This window comes from Nomascus leucogenys, chromosome 10 (genome assembly GCF_006542625.1).
Source record: "Nomascus leucogenys isolate Asia chromosome 10, Asia_NLE_v1, whole genome shotgun sequence".
In the NCBI taxonomy this organism is placed as follows: Eukaryota; Metazoa; Chordata; class Mammalia; order Primates; family Hylobatidae; genus Nomascus; species Nomascus leucogenys.
Window position 1 is genome coordinate 35,022,243 of NC_044390.1, and position 12,342 is coordinate 35,034,584.

The 12,342-nt window shown below is 34.1% G+C and overlaps 1 protein-coding gene across 3 annotated transcripts in view; it reads right to left on the bottom strand.

Annotated features, from left to right (window-relative positions):
* The window catches only part of CNOT2 (CCR4-NOT transcription complex subunit 2), a 111,298-nt gene that overhangs the window by 66,090 nt on the left and 32,866 nt on the right, over nt 1-12,342 (bottom strand). For all 3 annotated transcript variants that reach the window (XM_030819992.1, XM_003259531.4, XM_030819991.1), the window contains exon 2: nt 9,725-9,867. In XM_030819992.1, the coding sequence (XP_030675852.1) occupies nt 9,725-9,772 (48 nt within the window). In that variant the 5' untranslated portion in view covers nt 9,773-9,867. The remainder of the gene's footprint in view (nt 1-9,724; nt 9,868-12,342) is intronic.

Below are 12,342 nucleotides of genomic sequence, written 5' to 3' on the forward strand. Positions count from 1 at the left end.
TGAAGGAATGCTCTGAAAATTTATAGCCACAAAAAAAGCATGAATTCACATTACCTATGTGGACTGCAACCTCAAGCTAATATTTTATTTGGAATTGGTTCTGGATTGGTAGTGCCTTAGGGGCTTAGCAAAAACAAGTGAAAATCCCCTTGGGAGAAATGTCCCCTTCTACCTAGTCCTCAAAGAATTCCCAGAGTTCTAAGAAACATGAAATGATAGCTTAATACACACACAAGGAAACAAGGCACAATGAGAACCAGCAGAAACAAAAACATTAGCATAATCTGTGACAACTTCCAATTGTTGGATTTACCACACGCTAAACACAAAAATTTATAAAATAATTAAAGAAATAAGATATATTGGAATCTAGATCTAAACAAAGGGATTAATGATTATATGGATACATAAGATACACATAATAAGATTAACAAACTTGATCTAATGGAGAGAAACAAAGAAATACACCTGCCAGTTTCGTTAATACACATTTTGTTCAAACACATAAACAAATAATTGTATCACACAGACCACATTCTTGAACCAAAATGGAATTATATGAGAAATCAGCAACAAAAAGATAACTAGACAAACCTGATAAGTTAACTACCTGGAAAATTAAAAACATAAGATTAAAGAACAGTATAACAAACCCTAAGAAGTGAAAGGAAAACGGTAAAGAACACTGATGAATAGAAAACAAAATTAAATTTTAGAAATAAATAAAGGCTAAAATTTGACCCCTAGTAAAACTGACAAATCACTAGTAAGTCTGACCAAATAAGGGGAAAAGGCACATAGTAAACAACCTTAAGAAAAAAGATGCTACAGAGGAAAAAATACATAAGGTAGCATTATGAACAATTTCTTTACCCTGATAAAGTATATCTATAAAAAAATCCTGTATCGAATATTATTTAATGACAACTTCAAAACTGGTGACAATTTCAAAACTGTCATTTCTGAAGGATGTGTTTACTTATATGAACCCCCCCAAAAGCCTACAGATAAATTATAAAAATTAAAAAGTTTAGCAACATTGATAGATACAAAAATCAATTTTAAAAGTCAACTATATTTCAATAACACCTATAACTAAAACATTTTTTTAAATTTACAACCAAGAAAAGCAACAAAAGTAGTCATAAATCGCACTAAAGATTTCTAAGTCCCTTATGAAAAAAATATAAAACTTTGAGAGAAAACACGAAAGAACTCAATACATAAACTTATCAATTCTTCCACAAAGAAAACTAAAGTCAATGCAATTCCACTTACAAACTCAATGCTTCTTTTTGTGTTGGAGGGGAGCATTTTCATGAATATTCTAAATTTGTCATAGAGCAAAAGGCCAAGTCAAGACTCTTATGAAGAAAAAGCTTGACAGACAGACATGAAGATTTAACACAAAGCTTTAGTATTTAAGAAAACATGATATTGGTACAGGCACAGACAAACACATCAAGGTAACAGAGACATAAGAAATTCATGCATATAAAGAGAAACTTGATTTACAATGGAGCTAGCACTACTGAATAGTTAAGGAGGGTAGAACAAATTGGTACACAATGCTAATATGATAATTTAGGTGCAGGGGAAAGGAAACTGCACTTCTAACACCATGTACAAAAATCAATTTCAGGTAGATTAAATATGGAAGACAAAACAAAAAATCTTTTTTAAAAGACTATGAAGAAGAATATCTCAATATATCTCAAACACAACCTCAATAGATGGAAAAAAAATTTTAATTCTGAAATTATCAAATGTCAGATGAATATGAGGACTACTGATGGGGCTCAAAATTGGTATAAACACTCCCAAATACACTCCTAGAAGACCTCTTAGGAATTTAATCTTTCTGAAGTTTTAGAATACTGCTTTGTTCAGATAAACTTCTCTAACTTCATAAAGTTCTCTCTTCTGTTATTTTCACGTAGTGTTTGAAAACATGATTGCTTATTTACTGAGGTTTCCTGGTTCTGTTCCCCTCTCCCATTTTTATCTGGATCTCTCTTTCCAATGTCACTGTTGTCCCTTTCCTGCTCAATTTTAATTCCTCTCCTCGGTGGAATCCTAGAAGGACACACTGGTGGGTCACGCTCAGGAGGTCACAGAGCGAAGCTGCTCCAATCACTTTAGCCTTACCATGGGTTCCTTGCTCACCTTATGAGGCTGACAAAGTCTCTCCCAATTTCAAACTGGCTAATTGTACTTACCAGTGAATACCTGTTGACTACATTGGGTGCTTCCATTCTCAGGTCCATCAGACATTCCAAGGGGTCTCTTTTTTATGCATAAAAACTGATAACTGTAGGTCTTTTTCTTAGTTCTCATCTGCTTATATTGGGGTTCATGGGGACACTTTGTCATCAAGTTCTGTTTTCACGAGTTTTAGTTTTGCTGTCTAGCTGGTTCTATTTTTATGTAGAAATTCAAAAAGATTAAAAAAAAAAAAAACTAACCTGCCACCATCAGTGCTATCATCCTAGACTCCAGGCAAGACCTAAGATAACCTCTTAAAAGATAACTTTGCGGCCAGGCGCAGTGGCTCACGCCTGTAATCCCAGCACTTTGGGAGGCCAAGACGGGCGGATCACAAGGTCAGGAGATCGAGACCATCCTGGCTAACACGGTGAAACCCCGTCTTTACTAAAAAAAATACAAACAATTAGCTGGGCATGGTGGCGGGCACCTTAGTCCCAGCTACTCAGGAGGCTGAGGCAGGAGAATGGCGTGAACCTGGGAGGTGGAGCTTGCGGTGAGCCGAGATCAGGCCACTGCACTCCAGCCTGGGCAACAGAGCAAGAGTTCGTCTCAAAAAAAAAAAAAAAAAGAAAAAAAAAAACTTTGCTTGCTTCTGTATTTTCTCTGATTCACAGAAATATCCGCATTAATGTCTTAACTTTTGATTTAATGAGTACACATTTCATATTCATGATTAAGGCAAACCACTTAAATGTAAACTATTTTTCTGAAAGAGAAGACTTCATATTTCATATATAAAGTCTGGGGCATACGTTGCCAAAAGGAACACCAGAGTGAACACACAGGGGTGCTACTAGATATTTTATATCTTCTTATGAAATACAACAATATCTATCAGATAATCATATAAGTGATTTGGACCTAATTACTTATTTAGCAGAGTTTCTTTTGGCCCAAGGGCACTATGAAAAAATTACCAATTCACTAAGGGTGCCATAAACCAGGTGTCTTGGTGAAACTTATTTTTTGGAAAACAAATGTCACCTTATTTGATGATTTCAGATGATAATAAAAAAAAGTATCAGAACATATAATGCATTTAAAGAAAGGTTAACATTTAGCATCACATGGCAATGAGCCAACCAATGAGGAACTTGGGAATTCATTTAACTTGATTTGACATTACTGGTTGGCCTGAGAAAGAGGACAAAGAGAAGCCATGAATGCCAAAAAAAAAAAAAAAGGTCAAATTTTACTTTTAAAAATTTAGATTAGGTTGGCACAGTAGCTCATGCCTATAATTCCAACACTTTGGGGAGGCCAAGGCAGGGAGATCACCTGAGGTCAGGAGTTTGAGACTAGCGTGGCCAACATGGTAAAATCCTGTATCTACTGAAAATAGAAAAATTAGTCGTATGTGGTGGTGCGTGTAGGTAGTTCTAACTACTTGGGAGGATGAGGCATGAAAATTGCTTGAACCTGGGTGGCAGAGATTGCAGTGAGCAGAGATGGTGCCACTGAACTCCAGCCTGGGTGACAGAGTGAGACCCTGTCTCAAAAAGAAAAAAAAAAAAAAAAAAAAAAAAAAAAAAAAGCTGGGCACAGTGGATCACACCTATAATCCCAGCACACTGGGGGGTCGAGGCATATGGATCACCTGAGGTCAAGGGTTCAAGACCAGCCTGACCAACATGGAGAAACCCTGTCTCTACTAAAAAAAAAATACAAGATTAGCTGGTCATGGTGGCACATGCTTGTAATCCCAGCTACTCAGGAGGCTGAGGCAGGATTATCGCTTCAACCCGGGAGACACAGGTTGTGATGAGCACTCCAGCAATCGCGCCACTGCACTCCAGCTTGGGCAACAAGAGCAAAACTCCATCTCAAAAAAAAAAAAAAAAATTTACATCATGAAGTCAAAGTGACTTCTGTTGCTGATCATGTGATCATGACATGAACAGAGCTTTCACAATCAAAAATGTAATTATAAGAGCAACTTCATCTTAAGCAGCTGTATAAATGCAAGTAAAGGGCACATAAAAAGTCATCCATGTGAGTTTTTTCTACCCCTTTACTTTATCTCTGGCTAGTGATAACATGTCACAGCCATCTGGTTGCAAGACTTTCAAGAACAAAGAAGAGAAAACTGAACCAATTCATTGGATTCAGGCTTTTTCCCTTTTCTTTTTTTTTAAACTCATTCTTTCGTTAGGTCACTCTTATTCATCTTCGCCTAACACCAGGCTTCAATAATAACCGCAAACTCAATTTTTCTTCTCTGGGCACCAGATCTGACAAATTTTCAATTGTTAAGTATTAATTTAATAAAATTCTACCTATCTATCTATCTATCTATCTATCCATCCATCAATCAATTGATTGATCGACCAACTGAGGGTCTTGCTCTGTCACACAGGCTGGAGTGCAGTGGTGTGATGATAGCTCACTGCAGCCTCAAACTCTGGGGCTCAAGCTATTCTCCCGCCTCAGCTTCTCCAGTAGCTAAGACTACAGGTGCACAGCACTACACTCAGCTATGATTTTATTTTATTGTGTTCTTTATATTCACTATATATCTTTAACATACTATATATCATAGATTCTAAGATGCTTTGGTGCTGGGTACTGTTTGTCATAACTATGACTCAAAGTCACCATCAGCTGTGAGATGCATCCTGACTTCAGAGAGAGAAAAATGTTCAATAATGTGCCACTTACAATAAAAGAAAGGAAATACACTTAACTGTTTATTTACAATTACATTTTTATTGCAGTATAAAAGAAAAATTATGATCTGAATACAGTACATACTAAATGGAAATATACTTAGTGATTCATTTGTTTCTGTTTATATTAAGTAGTTTGTATTTTAAATACTCTGTATTATGCAGACATCCTTGGTGAATTATCAAGTAGATGTTGAGTACTTTAGCTCTATCTAGGAAATTGTTTAGGGTCTTGAGTGGGCTGGAAATTATGATTTTTCCTACTCAAAATAATAAAATACGGGGTACCACTTTCCAAAAAATTGCCACAGAATACATAAAAAAGATGTACCTCAATATACTGAAACACATATATGTAATAAAGTTATAAAAATATAAAGAATGAAACACAAAATTAAAACTACTGATTACTTCTGGGGAAGAGGACAGAGGAAAGAATGGGAAATGGAAATAACTCCATTAAGTACAATGCAGAAAAATACACATTTGTTAAAGACAAAGACAATGAATCACATCTACACTATATAGTCACTAGTAAAGATCTGAAGAGGTACACACCAAACTGTTAAGAGTAAAGTTGTCAAGGCAAACTTTCACACTGTATTTTATATTCCGTATTTTTCTTCAACGTTTTGGTAATGGGCATCTGTGATTTTTAAAGTTAATTAAAAGGAAGTAAGATATTTAATGTTGGGGAAGAAAATGGCAATACAATCATTTTTACAGTTCTCTGACATACTATATTCCACAAAAATGCAATGTTTTAGATTATGAATCATTCTTCAGAAACGTACAGAATAGGATGCATTAGACCCAGTCTGTAGATAATGCATTGAATTAGCTAGTATATGATGTGACCAATGACCTCATATTGAAAAGTTCCATTCAAAGTAACATCTAAATATCTTGCAAATACCTCTATCTTCCCATACCACTTACACTGGTATGTTACCCAGTATACTTTCCATTTCTTCCTTTCCCTTCTTTCACTGTTTTATTTAATTTTATTGGAACGACATGCATTGAACACCTATCTATATACCAGGCACCAAGCTAGGTATTGGCAGTACCAAAATAAACAGATACAGTCCCAGTTTTCAAGAAGCTTATTAGATACAGCAGTATTATCTAATACAATTTTCTGCAATGATAGAAATGTTCTGTATCTGCACTGTTCAATACAGTAGCCATTAGCAGCATGTAGCCACTGAGCATTTTAAATGTGGTTAATGTGACCAATGAACTTTAAAATTTATTTAATTTAAATGAGTTTAAATTTAAATAGCTACTTGTGACTAGTGCCTATGGCACTGGACTGCACAAGTCTATGGAAGACAAGGACAAATAAACACAACTACAATGTATTATGGTAAACACTAAACTAGAAGTATGTAAAGGCTATGAAAGAAAGGGAAAGGAACACTGAATCTACCACAGGGTGACGTCTGGAAAAATTGATACTTAATTCTTGAATCACGTAAACGAAGGTGAGGCATTACATGAAAATAACCAATATAAGTAAGCCCTTGTGTTATTAAATGGGAAAATCTACTACAAAAAGCAACAGGAGAGATCTGGAAAGGTAAATGTATGTAAGGAGGCCAGAATGTGGAAAGTCTAAATGTAATGTTTAGAAGCTTGAATATGTTATGTAACAAAGAGAAAGCCGGGTTGGGCACCGGTGGCTCACGCCTGTAATCCCAGCACTTTCAGAGGCCGAGGCGGGCGGATCACGAGGTCAGGAGTTCGAGGCCAGCCTGACCAACATGGTGAAACTCCATCTCTACTAAAAATACAAAAATTAGCTGGGTGTGGTGGCGCGTGCCTGTAATCCCAGCTACTCAGGAGGCTGAGGCAGGAGAATCGCTTGAACCCAGGAGGCGGAGGTTGCAGTGAGCGCACCACTGCACTCCAGCCTGGGTGACAGAGTGAGAGTCCGTCTCAAAAAAAAAAAAAAAGGGGAAAGCCATTGATTAGTTAAATTGGTAATTAAGATGGTTTACATTTGTGCATGTACATGCTCATAGTCAGGGTAAGTTAGTCTAAATTAGAGGAAGATAAGAAAATGCTTACAAAAACTGAAGATGCATTTCCTTGGAAAAAGCTTGACAATCCAAAAATGAACTGTGAGCCATATAAATAAATTGTTTTATCTGAACTCATATGCCAGTCTATCTCTGCAAATAAACTTCAACTACTGTATTCAAACTCCAAATACCTAACTGGGCTTAAATATATAGTAAGAAAGAAAACACACAAAGTAGATACCACCATAAAAATCAATACTTTAAACCAAGCCCATTTAAAAGTCACTATCTTTAGTATAGAGCCAAGGGAATGCACCTCCCTAAACTAAATAAATTCCTAAGGCTTTAATCAGGTCTGTAAGGAAATGAGACCTGGAGAAATGTTACAAAAATTCTTGTTAAACTCTGCAATATTAGCCTATTATCAGAATGCTCGAATAAATATAAAATATTAAGTATCCCTCAAAAGCAAAAACCCTCAAAGATAAATGAAAATGGTTATAAACACAGACACAAAGAAACTCTACTTTATCCATGAAAAATAAATTTCCTCCAAAATAGAATTTTTAAAAATCCAAAATCATTTTCATCAATTCAGAATATTTAAGTTCTCTCTTCTAGCTATTTTGAAATATAAATACCTTGTTGTTAATTATAGTCACCCTACTCTGCTATGGAACATTAGAATTTATCCCTCTATATCCCTTTTCTCTTTTGTTTTTACTTAGTGATGCTAAATGCATATTGAAGTATACCTTGGAAACAGCTACTTAAAGCTGGATTGTAAAATTATTTTATTTTTGAACCCTACTCTGAAAAGCACATGTATAGAAACAGAATTTCCTGTTTGGTATTATGATGAATATATTAAGAGTATAAAAATTCTTAGACTACCAGTACAAATATAAATGTTACTTTAGTGATGAACATTCCTTTGAATTTCCCATACATTCTTATATAGACATTCTATACACGTAACAAAATACCACATGTACCCCATAAATACGTACAATTATGTATCAATAAGAGAGAAAAGGGAAAACATTTTGAGGCAGCAAAACCATAACCAAAAATGCATTTTCCAGGTATGCTCAAAACCTGGATTATTTGTAAATAATGTGACTGAAACAATGGAGTACTTTTAGTGTAGAATGAGCAAGAATAAGCAAATCTCTTCATGTATAAAACATAATTCTGTTTTCTTTCTTAAGTATAAATTTTAGAATTCTATATTAATGTGGTTCCATGAGACAAATTAACTATAGTGTGTTAAAAATTCTACATTCTACACTATAGTGTGTTAAAAATTCTACATTCACACTTTACAAATTGGATTATGAGCACTGAAAAGCCACATAATTCAGAATCACAAAATTCTTAAAATAATTTGGCAGAACCTACCAAAAGATGCAGAAGTCCAAGAAGTGTGACCAATTAAAATCTTATAAGTCAAGGTAACTGGAAGTGGTTGGGAAGCAGGAGCTACACCTGAGTACAGATAATTAGCAAAGGCTATGTTGGTCAAGTCTACGAGGACAACTCAGAAGAAAGATTACAGAGAAAACTGATTCAGCATACCCTCAGTTTTCTCTGGCTTATTAAAATCATAAAGACCTGGCAAGAAACTTTAGACATCAAGTTAGAAGAAATTCTAGAAAGGTTAAATATGACATTATTTTTAATTAGGAACAGTGCCTAAACCAGAACCCAGATCTTATAATCAAAGCCTCTTTGTTATACCATACACCAAAAACACTAATTTACAATTTGCTCCACTGCTCACTTTTCCAATTTAAGGGAAGAAAAGATTAACTGGGCTAAAATAAATGGTTAGCAGATAAACAGTCAGTTAACCAAAGCTGCTGCTATCATACTAGCTGCCTTCGCAACCTAGAGGGAATGAACTGATGAGTGAAAGGAAGTGTGGGAGGTCGGGAGGTTGGACACCTATCTGTGCAGGAAGCCTAAAAGTTTATTTGTACTCAAACTTTAAAGTATTCTGTATTCTGGATAACTAAATAAATGTGGTAACAGATCACTATCGAATGAATAAAGGATATTTCCTTTAAAAAACTAAATTCAAATATGTTGGTTTTCTTTAAATCACTGTTTAATAGCACAATCTTTAAAATTCACCTTCTTTTCAAAGCTCAGAAATAGCAGTGTTACATTTCCACTATTCTTTCAGCCTTCCTACACACTGAATAAGGAATGGATATTATTAACCACCTTATTAAATGAGAAAACAAGAATCTAGCATTTTAAGGACAGCAAACTAATAACAAATTCAATAGAATTTGGGTCTCTGAGCACCCTGGGTTTCTCGTTTCTATTTCTTCTATACTCTACTCAATTTTGTCTACATTTCTGTGATATATATTTTGTTATCCAAAATATAGCACAAGACTTCGGGTTTAGTCTTCCAGGAATAATATACGTAAAAGCAATCAACACTTTTGTTTTTACCAGCTTTGAATTCAGCCATGAAGTCATAACTTGTATATCATATAATCTAAGTTTTGACAAATATCTCAGAAAACCTGATTTGACACTAAAAGAATATTCATTATGAATATGCTTTACTTTGAAAAGTGTTCCCAACTATTTCAACTATCAAATCCAGTACTTAATTTAAAATTATAAACCCAAATTTTCAAATTGAGGTGTATCCAATTTGCTGGTTCCAATTACATATAACACATTTAAACAGTTTCAAGGTAGCTATAAGACCAAAAGAGAAAAAAGAAAAAAGACTGGTCTTACCTGGTAGTTTCTTTTCTCAGATAATGTATGTCCATCAGTCCTCACCATAGAGTCGTGTCCTTTCCTCACAGTATCGGAGGCAATCAAATAGAACTGTCACTCAAGGGTCGTGTCACAGGAAGGACCGCCCACCACTTCTCCCTCTAGAGTGGAATTATCCAAAAGCCATCAAAATTACTAACATGTAAATATATCAACAGCAGCAAAAATATTCAATATGATACACAGAAAACAAAAAACAAAAAGTAATTGTTCTATAGTCTTCCTCGTAACCATTTTCGTGGGCTAGACTGGCATACTTCATTTCCAACAGAAATTATTAAATATGAAACATTCTTCCTACCCACTTCTACTTTCTTCAATTAAGACTGTCTGCCACACATCACACACAAGGGAGAAATTTACAGTGAATAAAAAATGAAGTGGACAAAAAAGTTTACCCCTCCCACAACTGACATATTTTTTTTTTACATGACTCTTCTCCAGTTATCTCAAAAATATACAATTCATATTCAATCATTTAACTACAAATCCTTCCCCTCCAAATGATTATATATGAGAGACAGAAATATAAGTTATTCACACAGCTACCGATTCTTCTCTGTAGGTTTATTCCCATGCAACAAAATGGGAATGCAACATATATTCTTAACATGATTAAGAGATACAAACCTAACTCAATATTTTATTAAACTTTACTCCACAAAGAAGAGCAAAAAATGTCAACTTCCTTTGATGCTTTTGTCTTTTCAGTCATCCAATTTCACGCATACTCCAATAGGGAATTCACTTTTTTACACTGGGCGAAAAAATAATGGGGCTAATTTCTTAAACTGCAGAGATATAAATAAGTCAAAATGACTTGCACTCCAGGTACCACCTCCCACCAAAAAACAAAAACAAAAACAAAAAAAATCACTGAAGCTGAGGTGACAGTCACAAGAAATGCTATCTTTAAAATGAATATTGAAAATGAGAGTTCAAATATTCAACGGCGGGTCTACAAAGAATTTGTAAATATGCATTTTCAAGACAGATATCTCTTACCTAAGTTTTGTTAAACATTCTCCCTAAGGAAGTAGTATGTATACCTACTGAACTAATAATCTTGCTAGCCACTAAAGATTGTATTCAAATTCAGAGCAATTATTTAATATCAACAAATATTTTGTGAGGAGAGAACATCTAATCTATAATTTATAAGGAGAGTGAATCAGAATTATTGAAACCAACAAACACACATGTACACATATATATGGAGTACCTCTAAAAAGCAATCTATACGTGCAGAACATGTTTTTTAAAAAAATAATAATTAAAAATGAATATTACTAAATTTAAGTTTTAAAAAGAACCCAGGTGACAAAAACCTATCTTCTGGCTCCTCTTTTATGTTTCATCACAAAGGTAGTGGGAGTTGTATTTTTACTTAAGTCTGACTATCTTACAGCGTACGTTTAGCTGAAATACTTCAGTCAGGCTGTATGACAAAATTGTAATTGTTGATTACCAAATTTATAAATACCTTTGGGATTAAACGTCTCTTTCAAAAATAACAAAGGAGTAAAGTTTTAAAAGCACATTTACTACTATAAATGTAATCTTTATCATTTAGCAAGCAATGAGGTTATTCATAAGGTAAAGTTAACAAATGAATTGGATATTCAGGAATTGTTAAATGACGCACATTTGGCTCCAACTCAAATTTTCACGATTGTCACAAAAAGAGAGCAAGATTATTTTATTATGCATCCCCTAAATATTAACCGTTTTAATATTAGTGTTGTATAATATTAAACTGTAAAGTAGTACTTGCCTTACCATTAATATATACATGGTAACTCTGAATTCAGTGGATAATAATGCAAAATTTCAGTCAGTACTTACAGAATAAAATGTTTTCCTTCTTATATAATATTTAGGGTCTACGAATTACCTCCAACTATATTAACGTCAGCGAAAGAATGTTGGAAATCTATAATCAGGTAAGGTAATTTTCAATACCCTAATGCTGTATACATCTTTAACACAACCTAATTATATACAAAAAATAGTAAGGACTGAATTTTATAGGCTAATACCACAACAATACATATTAATATTTAATCTGTAAGAATTTACCAGATAAAAGTTCACTTTGAAGAATTATGTATTTTCGTATAAAGGGAAAATCTGTTTATTATTTGCTTTGTTTCCTCTTTTGGGGTAACTGGAAATATTTCATGGCCTGGAGTTTCAATCCATAGCCACTATATACTCTAATCAATGTGGGAGCTAATATTCTATAGTGAACTAAGAATCATTATCTCCTTTTAATAAACAAAAAAGAAAAATGACTGAAGACACTGTATTTTCTTCCAAATAAACATGAAAAGTTAACATCTGTCACCACTATCTTCACTGTACTATATTAAATAAAAATATTCAGCAATAAATTCTGTTGATAACCTTCATATTGGAAAGGATGTACAATAAATCAAAGAGAGACAGTCTGTGAAAAGGAACAAGTATGAGAGACAGCATGCACCCTAGGTGCCAAAATTTATTAAGGTTTACACACTGTTCTCCCACCAAGTCCTATAAATATTCAAGAATTCAGAAGAGACAAATATTTGCAA